General features: G+C 40.1%; 1 protein-coding gene across 6 annotated transcripts in view; it reads left to right on the top strand.

Annotated features, from left to right (window-relative positions):
* Nucleotides 1-16,086, top strand: part of ARHGAP44 (Rho GTPase activating protein 44) — a 170,696-nt gene that overhangs the window by 120,942 nt on the left and 33,668 nt on the right. For all 6 annotated transcript variants that reach the window (XM_081027057.1, XM_081027058.1, XM_081027054.1 and 3 more), the window contains exons 8-11: nt 10,073-10,141; nt 11,968-12,049; nt 12,497-12,624; nt 15,923-16,034. In XM_081027057.1, the coding sequence (XP_080883183.1) occupies nt 10,073-10,141; nt 11,968-12,049; nt 12,497-12,624; nt 15,923-16,034 (391 nt within the window). The remainder of the gene's footprint in view (nt 1-10,072; nt 10,142-11,967; nt 12,050-12,496; nt 12,625-15,922; nt 16,035-16,086) is intronic.

Raw genomic sequence — 16,086 nt, 5'->3', positions numbered from 1 at the left:
TATTATGTTGGTGCAAAAGTAATTGCGGTTTGAAAAGTTAACAATTGCAAAATCCACAATTACTTTTTGCACCAACCTAATAAAAGTACACATTATGCTCTAGGTAGCTTTATTTGTGTGCTGAGCTGATCCCCTTGAGAGCACTTGCTGATGCTTTGGTAAAAGTTCTCTTCTGACTCTTTTATTTCTACTTCAGTGGTTGCCAGCTGTTCTAAACATCCACTGTGATCTTCCTCCTTCCCCTCTCTGGGTTTCCCTAAATGGGTCATTTAGCCTTATATCTTTGTGGTTTTGTATTTCCTCAGTAGGCAAGACAAATCTTTAGCATCTCTTACATTATGATAATCCAGAAAAAAATGAAAGCATGTGGGCCAAGGGTGAGTGAAGTGGCAGTCTGCTGCCTCCTTCTTTAGGTACAGAGAGGACCAACCAGAGCTCCCTAGATCTGTGGGACCCAGAGAGAGAGTTAGCCCACCAGGAAGCCCAAGCCAGGTTCCCTCAGATGGAACCTGCTGAGACCTCAGGCAGATGGGCAGATGCCATATTCCTTGCCTACGTTCCCATCCAGTCTCTGTCTTGCTTCCATGTTTCAAAAGAGACAGACCCCATTCTTCACAATTCATACCTGCTTTCTCTTTTCTTCCTGAGGCCCCTGTGAAGACCCCTGAACCAGTACATCAAAGGGGGTATAAGTAGTTGGTGGTTTTTCAGTAAGAAGAGAGACAGTGAGGAAGAACCTATGAACCATGAAATAACAATAGAGGAGACAACGACTAGAAAACTAGTCCACTTGATGACCATCGGTTTCATTTTGTTTCATTTCTCATTCAAAGTATAGTTTAGGCCATAGTGCTAGGTTTTTCACTGGAAGGTAATTCTTCCACCTTCACCTTTCCTGCTTCTCTCTCTCCTTGAGATGTATCACCCAACATCCTGTCACTTGTATTCTTATCCTTTCTCCACCCATGTTGCTTCACTGTCTGCCCCACTAACCCTCAACATCTCTTTTTAAACTTGTGTCTCTTATTTCCATCTTATTCTTTGCCAATGTCCATGTTGCTTCACTGTCTGCCCCACTAACCCTCAACATCTCTTTTTAAACTTGTGTCTCTTATTTCCATCTTATTCTTTGCCAATGTATAAACTTTGCTCTTTGGAATCAAGGTTGAATCCAGGAAAGATGGCAGCTGAAAAACAGATGTCTCGCCCATTTTGTCCTCCTCACAATCAGACTTAAATGAACACTTATTGTCGGACCAAAAGACAGCACTGAGCCTTGACCCATTGCTCCTCTCATTAGAAAATTAGTTTAGTGTTATCATAGGTCAGTAAAGGAGATCCTGGCAGAACCCATCACTACCTTCTAATTTGGAAGGCTGTGGTATAGTTGAGGAACGCTTAAATTAATTGGATCCCTTCTGCCCATAGAATGTACCCCTATGAGATCTAAGGACAAGTGCGGCCCAATTACAAACCAGCTAGTGGCAGAGCTTCCACTGGTGTGACTATTCCTGACACTGCTGAAATCGACTCTGAAGTGCCAGCCAGTGGTACTACTGAGGCTGGGCACAGCCATATCATTTGCCCCAAATGGAGGACAGAGCATATTATCAACAGAAAGACGCTCCCTGGCCTGATAGCTTCACCAAACTCAGAGAAACAATAATCATGGAGAAGTTAACTGCAGGCATTCTCAATGGCAGCAGCTCTCCGCACCTCGCCTCACGGCCTGCTGAGTCACTGAACTTAGACAGAAGGGAGGTTCTGAGAAGATTCTATCAGAGTGGGCATTATGGTACAAGAAAGGGCTGCTGGCCATCTTAAGGTTAAAAAGAATAGTCCTGAATCAATGATTTTCTTACATTCAAAAAAAATAATAATAATGAAGTACTCAAAAATTAGAACCTTTCTGAAGACTGACTGATGGTAACAATAAATTTCAGACAACATATATTGGTCACTAAAATATATTTCAAGGGAATACAGACCTTAAGTAGCAAAAGGTAAAAGTGAGATAAAGTTTGCCAAGTAAAATGGAGGAAACTGAAGAAGATTTGCAATTACTTTTTTTAAATTTAAAAAAAAATGCAGGTAAGGGATTGCTTTCATTCGAAGACAGAATTGACACTGAAGAAAACTGAACCAATGATGTAGAGAAAATCTTAACATTCCCATATGCCGCTTCCCCCAACTCATACACCCCCACCAATCAACATCCCACAGTGATACATTTGTTACAATCAATGAACCTACATTGACACATCATAATGACCCGGAGTCTAGTTTGGTATACATTCTAGGGGTTTTGGACGATGTATAATGACGTGCATTCACCATTGTAATGTCATACAGAATAGTTTCGCTTCATTAAAAATCCTGTGCCTAATCATCCCTTCCATCTCCCTAACCCATGGCAATCAGTGATCTTTTTACCGTCTCCATTGTTTTGCGTTTTACAGAATGTCATATAGTTGGGATTATATGGTGTGTAACCTTTTTATAGTGGCTTCTTTCACTTAGTAATATGCATTTAATGTTCCTCCATATATTTTCCTGGCTTGATAGCTCATTTCTTCCATTGTCTGCATGTACTACAGCTTGTTTATCCCTTCACCTATCGAAGGACATCTTGGTTGCTCCACGTTTTGGAAGTTAGGAATAAATAAAGCTATTATAACCATCCCTGTGCAGATATTTGTACATTTTCAGTTCATTTGGATAAATGCCAAGAAGCATAATTTCTGGATTGTATGGTAAGATTATCTTTATTTTTGTAAGAAACTGCTAAACTGTCTCCCAAAGTAGGTCTACCATTTTGTAGTCCACCAGCAACAAAGGCAAGTTCTTTTGCTCCACCTACTTGTCAGCATTTGGTGTTGTCAGTGTTTTGAATTTTAGCTATTTTGATAGGTGTTTAGTGCTAACTCATTGTTTTAATTTACAATTCCCTAGTGTCATGACATTGAACATTTTTTCACATGCTTATTTGGATCTGTATATATTCTTTGATGATATGTTTGTTCAGATCTTTTGCCCATTTTTTAATTGGGTTATTTAGAAGTGGGTTGTTTAATCCCCAAGCACTTTAGAATTTCCCAACTATCTTTCTGTTTTGTTTGTTGTTGTATTTTTATTAAAGTTTATTGGTGTAACAATGGTTAGTAAAGTTACATAGGTTTCAAGTGTACAATTCTGTAATACATGACCTGTATATCACATTGTGAGTTCACCACCCAGAGTCAGTTCTCCCTCTATCACCATGTATTTGATCCCATTTACTTTCATCTACCATCCTCCTCCGCCTTTACCCTCTGGTAACCACTAAACTACTGTCTGTGTCTATGAGCTTTTGTTTATTTGTTTGTCTTGTTCCTTTGTTGCTTTTCTAGTTTAATTCCATTGTGGTGAGAGACCAGGTATTACATGATTTTGATTGTTTTAAATTTGTCAAGGTGTGTTTTATAGCCCAAAATGTGGTCTGTCTTGGTGGATGTTCCATGTGAACTTGAAAAGAATTGAATATTCTGCTGTTGTTGGATGGACTAATCTATAGATGTCAATTATATCCAGTTGATTGATTATGCAATTAAGTTCAACTAGGTCCATACTGATTGTATGCCTGCTGAATCTGTCCATTTCTAATAGAAGGGTGTTAAAGTCCTTAACTATAATAATGGACTCATGTATTTTTTCTTGCAACTGTTTCACTTTTGCCTCACATACTTTGATGCTCTGTTGTTAGGTATGTATACCTTAAAGATTGTTACATCTTGTCGAATGACCCTTTTATCATTATGTGTTATCCCTCTTTATCCCTGAATAACTTTCCTTGTTCTGAATTCTGCTTTGTGTGAAATTAATATAACTAATCTTGCTTCTTTTGACTAGTGTTAGCATGGTATGTTTTTCTCTATCCCTTTACTTTAATCTATATGTATCTTTAAACTGAGTTTCTTGTCGACAGTATATACTTGGGTCTTTTTTTGGGGGGATTCACTCCGACAATTTCTGTATTTTCATTGGTGTATATAGACCACTGATGTTTAAGCGATCATTGATATTTTTAGATTAATATCTATCATATTATTGTTTTATAATTGTTGCCATTGTTCTTTGCTACTATTTTTGTCTTGTATACTTTTTCTGCTTTTTGAGGTTTTAACTGAGCATTTTATCCAGCATTTTATCCAGATTCTATTTTTCCTCATTTCTTAGCATATCAGTTATATTTCTTTTTTTTTTTACTTGTTTTTAGTGGTTGTCCTTAAGTGTGCAATACACATTTACAACTAATCCAAGTCGACTTTTGAATAACACTATACTGCTTCACATGTAATACAAGTACCTTTTATTAACAAAAATATTACTAATTCCATTCATTTCACTTATACATAAGCATAGATAGCATAGATATATGTGTGTTCGCATACATACATATATTATTGCTATTATTTTGAACAAACATGTTAGATAAATTAAGAATAAGAAAACCAAAAGTTTATTTCACCTTCATTTATTCTTTCTCTGCTGCTCTTCCTGTCTTTCTGTAGGTCTTCATTTCTGACCTATATCGTTTTCCTTTTCTCTAACGAACTTCTTTTCACATTTCTTTGAAGGCAAGTCGACTGGCAACAAATTTCTCAATTTTTGTTTATGTGGGAAAGTATTTGGTTCTCCTTCATTTTTGAAAAATGATTTTACAGGATACAGAATTCTAGGTTGGTGGGTTTTTTTGTTAACACTTTCAATATTCCATTGCTCTCTCTTCTTGCTTGCATGGTTTCTGAGATGTCAGATGTAATTTGCTTCTCTGTTTAAAACTTTTTTCCCTGTGCCTTTTTTCAAGCATTTTTATCTTTGATTTTCTGAAGTATGAAGATGGTATGCCTAGGTGTACTTTTTTTTTTTTTTTTTTTTTTTTTTTTTTAATCCTGCTTGGTGTTCTCTGAGCTTCCTGGACCTGCAGTTTGGTTTCTGACATCAATTTTGGGACATTCTCAGTTATTATTTCTTCAAATGTTGCTTTTTGTTCCTTGCTTTCTTCTCCTTCTGATATTCCTATCATGTATATGTTACATGTTTTGAAGTTGTCCCACAGTTCTTGAATATTCTGTTCCCTTTTGTCCAGTCTTCAGTCTTTTTTCTCTTTGCTGTTCAGTTTGGGGATTTTTGTTGTCACATCCTCTAGCACAGAGATTCTTTCCTCAGTCATGTCCAATTTACAGATGAGCCCATCAGAGGCATTCTTCATTTAAGTTACAGCACTTTTGATCTCCAGCGTTTCTTTTTGATTCTTAGAATTTCTGTCTCTCTACTTACTCATCTGTTCTTGCATGTTGTCTACTTTTTCCATTAAAGTTCTTAGCATATTAATGTACACACACACACAGACACACACACATTCGTACCCTGATAATTCCAACATTCTTGCCATATCTGACTCTGGTTCTGATGCTTGCTTGTTTCAGTTCTTCAGTCTGTGTTTTTCCCGTTTAGTATGCCTTGCAATTCTAACAAAAAGGTGGATGTGATGTACTGGGTAAAAGGAACTGTGGTAAATAGTCCTTTAGTAATGTGGTGAGGTGTGGGGAGAGGGGAAATTCTCCATAGTCCAATGAGTAGGTTTCAGTCTTTTAGGGAAGCCTGTGCTCCTGGACTGCGAACTTCACTGGTGCTTCTCAATTGTTGTTTTTCACTTTCTCAGGTTTATTTGTTTGTTTGTTTTTGTTTTAGGTAGGACAAGATGGCTAGAAGGGGCTAGAACTGTGAATTTCTCTTCGTCAATGAGTGGAAGGCGAGGCACTGCTAGAATTCAGAATTTCCCTTCCCCCAGCTCAATAAGGCTCTGATAAAACCCCAATAGGTTAGGTTAAAAAAATAATAATTTCCCCTGAGAATAGGCCTTGTTATGAGGAATAGAATACTCAACTGTATTTCAAAATGGTTGTTTTTCTGTGACCCTTGCTAAAAGCAGGAGAGGATTTTTCTCTGATACTCACTGTGAGAACTTGGTAGAGCTCCTGGAGGTAAAACTCACAAAAATGTGGGGCCCCCAATGACTAGGTCCCCTCAGAGTGTTTAATTCTCAGGCATGTCCACACTGAGCCTCCAGCAATTTGTCAATTACAGCGCAGGGTTTTCTTACCCCAGCACTGATTTCTATGGCAGTTTCAACTCTGATAAGTTGTGATTCTCACATTCAACTGTCTGTCTCTCCACTTTGGGAGCAGTGGTTTGCCATGTGACCTCACTTCTCTGAGGAATCAGAAAAGAGTTGTTGATTTTTCAGTTTGTTTAGCTTTTTGTATGTTGTTAGTTGTGACTTCTAAGCTCCTTGCATGCGAGACTGGAAACCAGAACTCAACAATAAAAATCAAGGTTATGCTTTCTACCAAGAAAAAGTATTTAAAAGACCCAATATTTATATCTCAGGGATTTTTTAACAACAGAAATATTCAAAATCCTACAATAACATCATGCAATATAAGATAATTATAAAACATGACTGAGGAAATCAAAGAAGACTTTATAAAATTGAGAGATGTTTCTAGATGAGAAGAGTCAATGTTATAAAAATTTGAATTTCCCCAAGTTAATTTGATTAGAACTATGGTAAATCGATATAATTGTAATGAATGCTTCAAAGGGTGATAAGAGGTTTCTAAAGTTAATGTGGAAGAATTATTGGAGCTTTGAATTGCCATCTCTTACAAGGTATTATGAAGTTACATAATTAAAATTTAGGTGCTATATTTAAAAGAAATAAAATAGTATGTGTGGGGGGGAGGGGGGAGACATCCCAGCCAGAAGAAAATCCAAAATCCAAATGTATGAGAAGTTTTATCTGTGATATTGCCAATCCATAGGGATAATCTATTCATGAAAAATTCTGAGACATTTGGTTAGCTCTTACAAAATAATTCTGTATCTGATACAAGTACCAAAATAAATTCCAAATGTATTAAAGATTTAAATGATATAGTCTCTATTGAACATATATATGGATATTTATACTATTGGTTGAGATGCCGTAAGCCGATTAGCAGAGGAAAACATCAGAAAGAGAAAAATTTAATAGATACTACTACATGGAAAAGCCATTTAAAAAGTACAGTACCAAAAAAAGAATTGTAAATAGTATCAAAGGGTAAATGGAAAATTGGTCAAAATATTAGTAGTATTTGATAAAGTCAATGGTCTCATCAATCTAAAGAATTCTAACAACTCTTTTACATAAGAAATAGGTGAAGACTCCTATAGGAAAAGGGGCACTTAATGTTGACAAGGAATTGACAATGGATGACACTAATAAACAATAAATCTAGAAGGAAGTTAAACTCTTGATAAAACAAAATACAAATTAAGAACATATTATTTAAATTTCTTCTATAATTTGATTGAGAATTAAACAAAATTAAAAGGTTATTGTGGAAAACAAAACACGGATTACTTCTTAAAACATACATGATTTATTTTTCTGATGATTATTTGACGGTATTTGTCAAAATCCCTAATGTCCCAACTCATTATTATTATTATTCTAAATTTTTAACTTTAACTATAAGGAATTATATATCCAGAATTAACTTTACAGTTATCCTAAGGACATAATCAAGAGATGGGTGCAAATCTGTATAAACAGATGCTTATTCAAATGTCGTTATAATTTGAAAAGTTAGAAACACAATATCCAACAATAGAAACATAGTGCATCCATAGATTAAATATCATGTCCATTAGAAAACATGTTTATGTAGGAGTAAATGAGCTATAAAACATTCTGGCCCCATTTCTTATAAGCCTGGCAATCATACAAAATATGTGCCGATTAAAATAGACGCATCATGGCATTTATAACTGCTACTTCTGCTATTGGGATTACAGGTGAATTTGGTTATTTACTTTGTATTTTTCTGAGTGTGGATTAGTTGCAAAATCAGAAAGCAAACGATTTTTTTTAAGCACATTTTGCTTTGGTGATTACTAATGAAAGTTTGTTTTCTCTTTGTAAAGAAAAGTCACTAATGATTTAGATAAATGGAAATTTGATATATAGTTTCCATTTTTATTTCTCACTGGCCGTGTGGCTTATTTGGAATTCGTATTGTTAACTTAATAAGGCAGTCATCTAACTGTACCATTAAAAATCCTTTAATGTTCCTAAGGACACACACCGTCTGACTTCTCTAAAACCATCTGTTGGTGAAGCTCGAATGCTGAGTCGTTGAAGGTGTTTTTGATGTGGGATTTAGGGGTCCCCTCCTTTCCCCTGCCTGCAAAGCCATTTCTGTCACTCAGTCCTTTGTTTTTCCCTGACGTGAACTATCTCCCTTATGACTGCCAGGCCAGTGACAGATGTCTCCTGAATATGCTGATGCAGGGATGGCAGACGAGGTCGATTCCTCACCAAACTGCTTTCTCTCGAACCTTTGATAGACTTCTCAGCCCTGCAGAGGCATTCATTACAGAGATACTCTGGTGAGAGAGAGCTGAGCTGGGTGGGCTTAGAGCCCATTTTATTTTTGGGAAGTTACCACTGCTGAGCCTCCATTTCTTCCTTTGTTCTTTCAGCAAATTAAGCCCCCTCCTATGAGAAGAACTTTTGAGACAGCGGAGGACAGACACATAAAATCCTTGAACTCTTGGTAGCTTCTCATCTGAAGCTGGAAATTCAACACTTACCTAGGATTTAGATGAGAATTCTGTGTGACATTGTTCCTGGCACCTAGACGGTTCTGAATGAATATTAATTCATTGTTTCCCCTTTCTTCCTTATTTGAAACTGGACCAAGTGTAGCATTGACTAATCTGTACTGAAAGCTCTCCAGAGAACAGATTTCCCCTTTAACTCTGCCGTGGTTCTGTCACCTGGTGTACAAGAACTCTAAGGATGTCCCCGCAATGACTTGCCTGTCAAGGATACCAGAAAAGGAAACAGATCGCTCTTGGCATCCCATCACACTCACTAAGAATAGGCTTAATTGGCAGCTCGAGGGAGGGGCTGGATGTTACAGGGTTGGTACAAAACACTTGAGGTTCCACACCTTCTTCCCTGAAGTGTGGATTGCTTGCTTTAATTCACTCAGCACCTGGATCACCTTTCCAGGTGTTGTCACGTTTATCTCAACCCAAATGTTATAGACTCTTCTCTCTTCAACTTAGCATTTGTTCTAAAGATCTCCTGCCTGAGGCTACCAAACAGGGAGGGACTTTAGAGAACATATATATATATATATATGACACACCAACGAGTTTGGAAACTATGCTCACATAGGGTTAGTGACAGAGCCTGTATCCTGCTCAAAATGTATTAGGTTGGTGCAAAAGTAATTGCGGTGTTTGCAATTATTTTTGACCTTTTAAACCACAATCACTCTTGCACCAACCTAATACTTTTATTGTACCTTGCTATGGGTGTTCCTATAGAACTGAAACTCTTCTTCTCGGAGGAGATCGCATTCTGGAGTCAGACAGCATTAGCTCATGGCCTGTAATCTCAGGGAGAACGGAAAGGCTTGGGACTGTTAACAGTATGAAATTTGGGTGTGAAGTTGGATGAGTCCAGCCTTTGCCAAGTTTTGAATCAGCAGCTCTTCCCCTGCCCACCTGTCTTACCAACTACCTCCAAATCGGTGGGTCTCTTCTCATATGTTTGTGATCAACCAATCCATATTGAGAATGAAGGAAAGCAAAGCAGTAGACTAAGCAAAGAGAAGATACGACTGAATGAACAAAAACACAGTTTGTACTTGGACATTGCTTCACAGTGGTGGCACAAACTAGTGATATATGGAAGTAATTTGCACATCACTGCCCCAGACCAGCTTTCCTACTCTAGACGTGGCTCCTGGGGAAACCACTGGCACAGGTGTTCTTTTCATGCTTACTCATTCTCCAGAGCTGTGGTTGGGAAACACGGAAATGTCCATGGCAAAGTTTGTAATCTGTTGTTTTATTTAAAATGAGATTAAATAATGGTTAAGGCTCTTTCTTCTCTGATGTCTAGACCCATACGTTAGCCATTCTTTCATGTTTTATATTTTACCGTGGTTGTACATTTTACTTTCCACAGGACCAGCTCTCGGCTGACATGTACAGTTTTGTGGCCAAAGAAATTGACTATGCAAACTACTTTCAAACGGTAAGAGTCCAGAAAGATGAGACTCCTTATAGTCTGTTTGCAAGAGTCATGGTGTGGACAGGAAGAAATGTGGACCTGGAAGTGAGGGCCCCTTGGTTGAGCATGTCACAGGAAATAGTGGGGGTTTGACTGTTCTACCTGTGGGTAAATCCCGCCTTTTATTTCTCCTTGTATGGACTTCCCCAAAAACCTAAGAATGAAAATTAACCTCATCCATGAAGGTTATTGTAACTCAGGGATCTATGGCCGTGGTTCTCAATCAGGGGTGATTTTGCTCCCTCTTCCAATAGACATTTCTCAATGTCTGGAGACATTTTTCACTATCACCTTTGGTGGTGGAGTGCTACTGGCATCGAGCTGGTGGAGGTCAGGATTGCTGCTAAATATCCTACAAAGCACAGGACAGCGCCCACAACAGAGAATTATCCAAAATGGAAGTAGGGCCAAGATTGAGAATCCCTGGTGTATGATAAACAGGAAACTGGAAAGAGGATGATAACCCCACCCCCAGCACATATTTGTTTTTAATCTAGACTTTTGCCAAAGATTATGACAGGTAGGTAAACGATGATTGATGTGACCTGTTTGCCTTCCTCTCATCAATGAAAGCGGATGTAGAGAGTAGAAAAACAATATCTGAGTCGAGAAAAACATACAAATTAAAAATAGGGAAGTGATGGAATGATAAGGAAGGAAGACAAAGAAAAAGGAAGGGAAATCCCCAAAAGTTTAAAATGCTCTGATGAGTATGTGGAATAGCTGTGGGCTGTTAGCAGTCTTCCAGCACTTTCATGCGTGGACCAGAAGTGCACAGAAGTTCCTTTTACCCTAAAAAAGAGCTGATATGCATTCCTTCCAGCTTAGAAAGTTTATTTTAAAGTAGTAATATTTTTTCAAGTATAGTCCATTGGTTTTGTTTGAGAAGGCCATAGTCAATTTTAGAGTTTTTTCAATGAATGAAATTATTGACACTCCAAGCCTTGTTAGATTGCCTAATTGTCATTTGTGTACCATTTATTTCAATATTCTGATTTTTTTTTTAAATCCATGTTAGTCTTACTTGGACATGATAGTGTCTTACCCTCCATACCAAGCGTTTAAACAATGATTCACTTCCCTTCCCTCATAGGTGCCTATTTTTGAGGGGAAGGGTTCAGAAAAATAAATGAAGCAACTACTGTTCTCAAGTTTTCATTTGCTGTTATCAACATTTCAGCAGCTTTTTTAGTAGTGGGATGGCCAAAATAGAACCTATTGAAAGAATGTGTTCTTTGGGCTGCGTCACTATAATCAAAGCAATTTTACCTCCAAGCTAATTGAGGATTGTGAATCAAGCCACACATTTTCTGATCGGTGATAGCATACATTCACTTTGCATAAAACAGTTTGTATGTGTGTGTCTACACACACACTCACACAGACCAATGGCATTTAGCTCTTATAGGCAAATGAATTTCTAAATGTGTTTTCCATGTCTATTTTCCTATCATTGCTCCTCTCACTTTTGCCTTTTCCTTTGAGGAGGGGTTGCTCAGTAAGTTAGGATGTCCGCGAAGGCAAACTCTCTAAGTCAAGCCCCAGCCCTGGGGTGGTTCTCCTAATCGGTCATGGTTCCACCTCCCAAACTCCCACTTATGGTGACTCCTTTGCTGCAGAGGCTAAGGAGGAAGTATGCCCATGACTAAGTGAAGCGAGGAGGGAGCAGAGGCCTCCACCACCTTCCCTGTGACTCAGGCAGCACATTCATGCCAAGCACCCTGCATGGCACAGCAGCCTGTGCACCCCACCCTTTGGCAAAGGGTAACGCTTGTCTTGTGTTTTCTCAGCTCATAGAAGTACAAGCCGAGTACCACAGGAAGTCACTGACACTCTTGCAGGCTGTATTGCCTCAGATAAAAGCACAGCAGGGTAAGTGCAAACCTTACTTGGACGGGGAAGGCGGGGAGCCTCCTTGTCTTCCCAGATGAGTCCAATGCCCTGTATTTTACCCACCTTTATGTTCTACCCAGCAAGGTCAAGGTTAGATGAGCTGCTAGAACTTCCCAAGCTGTTACCTTGGTCCAGTTGCAGTGAAGCCAAGCGCACACACACACACACACACTACCCACTCAAGAAGATGAGTCGAGGGGGTGGGGTTGTGCGTGGACGTATGTGGAGGGGTGTGTGTGTGTTACATGAAGCCCAGCAGCTCTGGACACAACTAGTTAGCTGCAAAACTACAAGAATAGAGACTCAGCTGGGCCTCCAGGTCTTTGGTAATCTTGGGAGAATCTGTGTGACGAGGAACAAAATACTTCAGCATGAGTGACCCTCACGAACCCTTTTCATTGACCCTTTTCTTGCTCCACCCCTCAGAGGCCTGGGTGGAGAAGCCTTCCTTCGGGAAGCCCCTAGAGGAACATCTCATGATCAGTGGCCGAGAGATTGCCTTCCCCATTGAGGCATGTGTGACGATGCTGCTGGAATGCGGGATGCAGGAGGAGGTAGGTCTGGGCACAGCCAAACCCAGCCTCTAACAGGGCCCCTCTTCCATGAGACGCAGCCTGAGGATCTTCTCCTCTCCTATGACCATGCTCACCCTGGGCCCCACAAATCCAAACATGACAAGATACTGTACAGCCCCCTCTCCTGCACAACACATATTGGTCCTACTCTTCCCCATGAGCCTACACTTTACAAGGAAAGTGGAGGATTGTGGGAAACCAATAGTGCTGGCCATGAGGAACTTAAGGCCACATTCCAGCCATTCTTTCTTCATATTTAACATGTTTAGGCATGCTGCTGCTGCTGCTTCCCCCTCCCCCTTACCCCCTTCCTTTTCCTCATTCTTCTTTGTCTTCTTCATAATATCCCTGATTTTAAAAATAGTCCTTTTAATCTTTTTTATCATAATTCTTTTATAGAGATCCTGAAAATATGATGATTGATGGAGACATTAGAAATTACTTCTTAAGAGCCACATGTTAAAAAAGGTCTATGAGAAATTGACGACAGTTGTTTTTATTGCTGTGTAAATCATTTCCTGGGAGAGAGACCTCATCTTTGGTTTCTTCTATAAGCTATGGGAAAATTTTTACTCCGTCTTCCTTGAATCTGATCAGCCAATCAATATTTACTTAGAGCATGCTATGCATTTATTACTGAGCAGAATATAAAAGAGGGAGATGGGGGCTTGTGAACTTACTGGGGGAGATGAGTCTAGCATCTACCAAACAGTCTTACGGCCTTGAAGCCAGCACCAGGGCAGTCATATGAAGCAAACTGTGAGAGCTTCAGATGACGAGGAAGCCAATGAATGTTTACATATGTGATGGCCGTCTCCTCTATGTCAGGCCTGCTCTGGATGCTGGCCATTCAAAAGGAATGAGAATGAACGTTCTGACTACTTTTAAGTGCCAGGCATTTTCATGTGTGTTATCAATTACAAGATAAAAAGATCTTTGCAGTCCCTGAGGGACAGTTTCATGAACCCTGAGATGAACTAGGCCTTTTCTTTCTCTATCATTTTTTTAATTATGGAAAAACTGAAACACTTAAAGATAAGATAATGAGCCTCATCACCCAGTTTATGTTCAATCCTGTTTCATCTCTACCTCCACTTCCTGGCGCCCCGCCCCCCGCCCACCAACCCCTGCCTTGGATATTTTGAAGCCGATCCCTGACACTATAACAGTTCATCTATACTTCAGTAAGTTTCTCTGGAAGATAAAGAATGTTTTTAAATACAACTATAACAATATTATTACATAAAGAAATACAAATCGTATATCAATATCTGTACATTTCTAATTAGTATAAACTGGTTCTTGAAGAACAGATGTCAGATGATCTGGCATCTCCCATCTTGTCACCTGACTCTTCTATCAGCTCTGTCCAGGCCTTTCTGGCTCTCGTCAGAACTCACTCTCTCACTGCTTTGCCTCAGCTCTGCTTTTTCCCTGCTTTGCATCAGCTCATTTCCTTTAGTAACAAATATACTCAGGTTTCCCCTAGCCTAGAAAAAAAATCTTTCAACCCAAGTACAGCCTCATATTCCTTCCCTAAGCTCTTTAGTTTTGTTTTTTTGTGCTACCCAGTTTCTTAAAATAGCTCTCAACATCTGCTGATTCTGCATCCTTGCCACCACTCACTTGCTCTGCTTTTTCCTGTGGTGTCACTTCTGCTCCCACCACTGGGCTAAAACAGCCCTCAGCCATCCCTAGGGACTCCCAGATTGCCCAGTCCCATGACTTAACCCAGCCACCTTGGCCGTGTCGCTGCCTGTGAAGTTGCTATTGTAGGCATCCTTGAAATTAGCACCACCGTCAATCCCCTGGTTCCCCCCACCCCACTCCTGTCAGCAGCATTGCGGTGATCTTTCCAGCACCGCCACCCAGCCCTGCCCTCTCCTCTCTCAAACCCTTCCTGTGGCATATACATCCTCTTCTAGAGCTTCACCTCCAATTCAGTGAGGATTCCGGGTCCTCACCCCTCCTCTGGGCTCCACTCCCATGTTTGCTGCCGTTTCTTCAGCATTTCCACGCAGATTTTTCTCTAACAGCCAAAAATCTGGACTCCCTAGCTATTTTAACAATCACCTTCTCCTTCTGGTTTTTATACGTTTCTCAGTGGAACAGCCTTCTCAGTTACACAGTCAAAGATCTCAAGGCTTATATTTGACAGCTCTACCTCCTTCTCTTTGGCATTGTTCATCACTGAATACTCTTGCTCTTCTTCCACGGCTAGGACATGTTTTTATGAGGATCTAACCCACTCCTTTAATGTGTGCTGTAGCTTGCTCTCTTTATCATAGCAGCCTTACTTATACACTAGTCCAAATATGTTTCGGGAGCTTCGTTACATATATGCCAAAGAGCTTTGGACATCTGTTTATCAGACATACCCTATACTGAGAAGGGAGTTAACAATCTTAGCAGACCCAAAATTCAGTATTCCAGACCAGGAACATTTTCATCTAAAGGAATTGAAAAATCTGAATGGCCATAAATGGTTAAAGGAGCAAGACATATTCTGCCAGTCTGTTTCTCAATCTGTGGGTTGCTTCACAGAATGTAAGGAGCTTAGAGGGTGAAACAGAAACCAGTAGGTCTTCAACTCATGTCTAACTTAGCAGTCTGTGACTTAGGGGTTCCTTTCCCACTCTGACCTGCAGTGGTCTCCTCTCCACACTCCCCTGTCCTCTTCTCTTTCTCTTCCTAATTCGATTTTGTACTACAAAATGTAGTTCACATGGAAAAGATGACAGTGATTCAAAAGTGACTTTAAGAATGGAACATGGGAGGCGTCGAAGACTTCCTCACAAACCACCCCCAGTCTGCCCTTCCCCTGAGGACACAGACTTCACTTGGTTCATGAGGATAGCCCTGGGCCTCCCAACACATACATGCCTTGTAGACCTTTTCACCTCCAACTTCCTAGACCCTCCCCCCCCCCCAAATCTCACCAGGTCTCAGTCAAATTCTTCTCTAAAATGTATCTTAAATGCACAAGAACAAGAAGTCAGAGTGCCCAAGTTCCATTTTTTTCAATGAATACTGAGACAGAACAATGAGTCACCCCCCATGAGGCACTAGAGACACAGCAGTTGGGTAAGGCCCGGTTCCTGATCTAGAGGAGGAGCCATTTAGCAAATAAGCAGCTACAGTGTTGACAACTGGCGTTGGGAAAACGCAATTAATAGAATTTGGAGGAAGCGAGTGGGTAGACTTCCTGTCTTCGTTGGTTTTGCTGTTGTGCCTTTGAGTTACAGTGCTGTCCCGTGACCCGCTGTCCTGTTGGTAGGGACTCTTCCGAGTAGCCCCCTCTGCCTCCAAGCTGAAGAAGCTGAAAGCCGCCCTGGACTGCTGTGTGGTAGATGTGCAGGAGTACTCGGCAGACCCCCACGCAATCGCAGGTGCGTGCCCACGGCCCCTCAGCAAGGTGGTCCCTTGTGCCATAGAAGCTCA

This window comes from Rhinolophus hipposideros, assembly GCF_964194185.1.
Source record: "Rhinolophus hipposideros genome assembly, chromosome: 20".
Lineage (NCBI taxonomy): Eukaryota > Metazoa > Chordata > Mammalia > Chiroptera > Rhinolophidae > Rhinolophus > Rhinolophus hipposideros.
The sequence above is the reverse complement of the archived record's forward strand: the minus strand, read 5'-3'. Positions and strand labels throughout refer to the sequence as shown.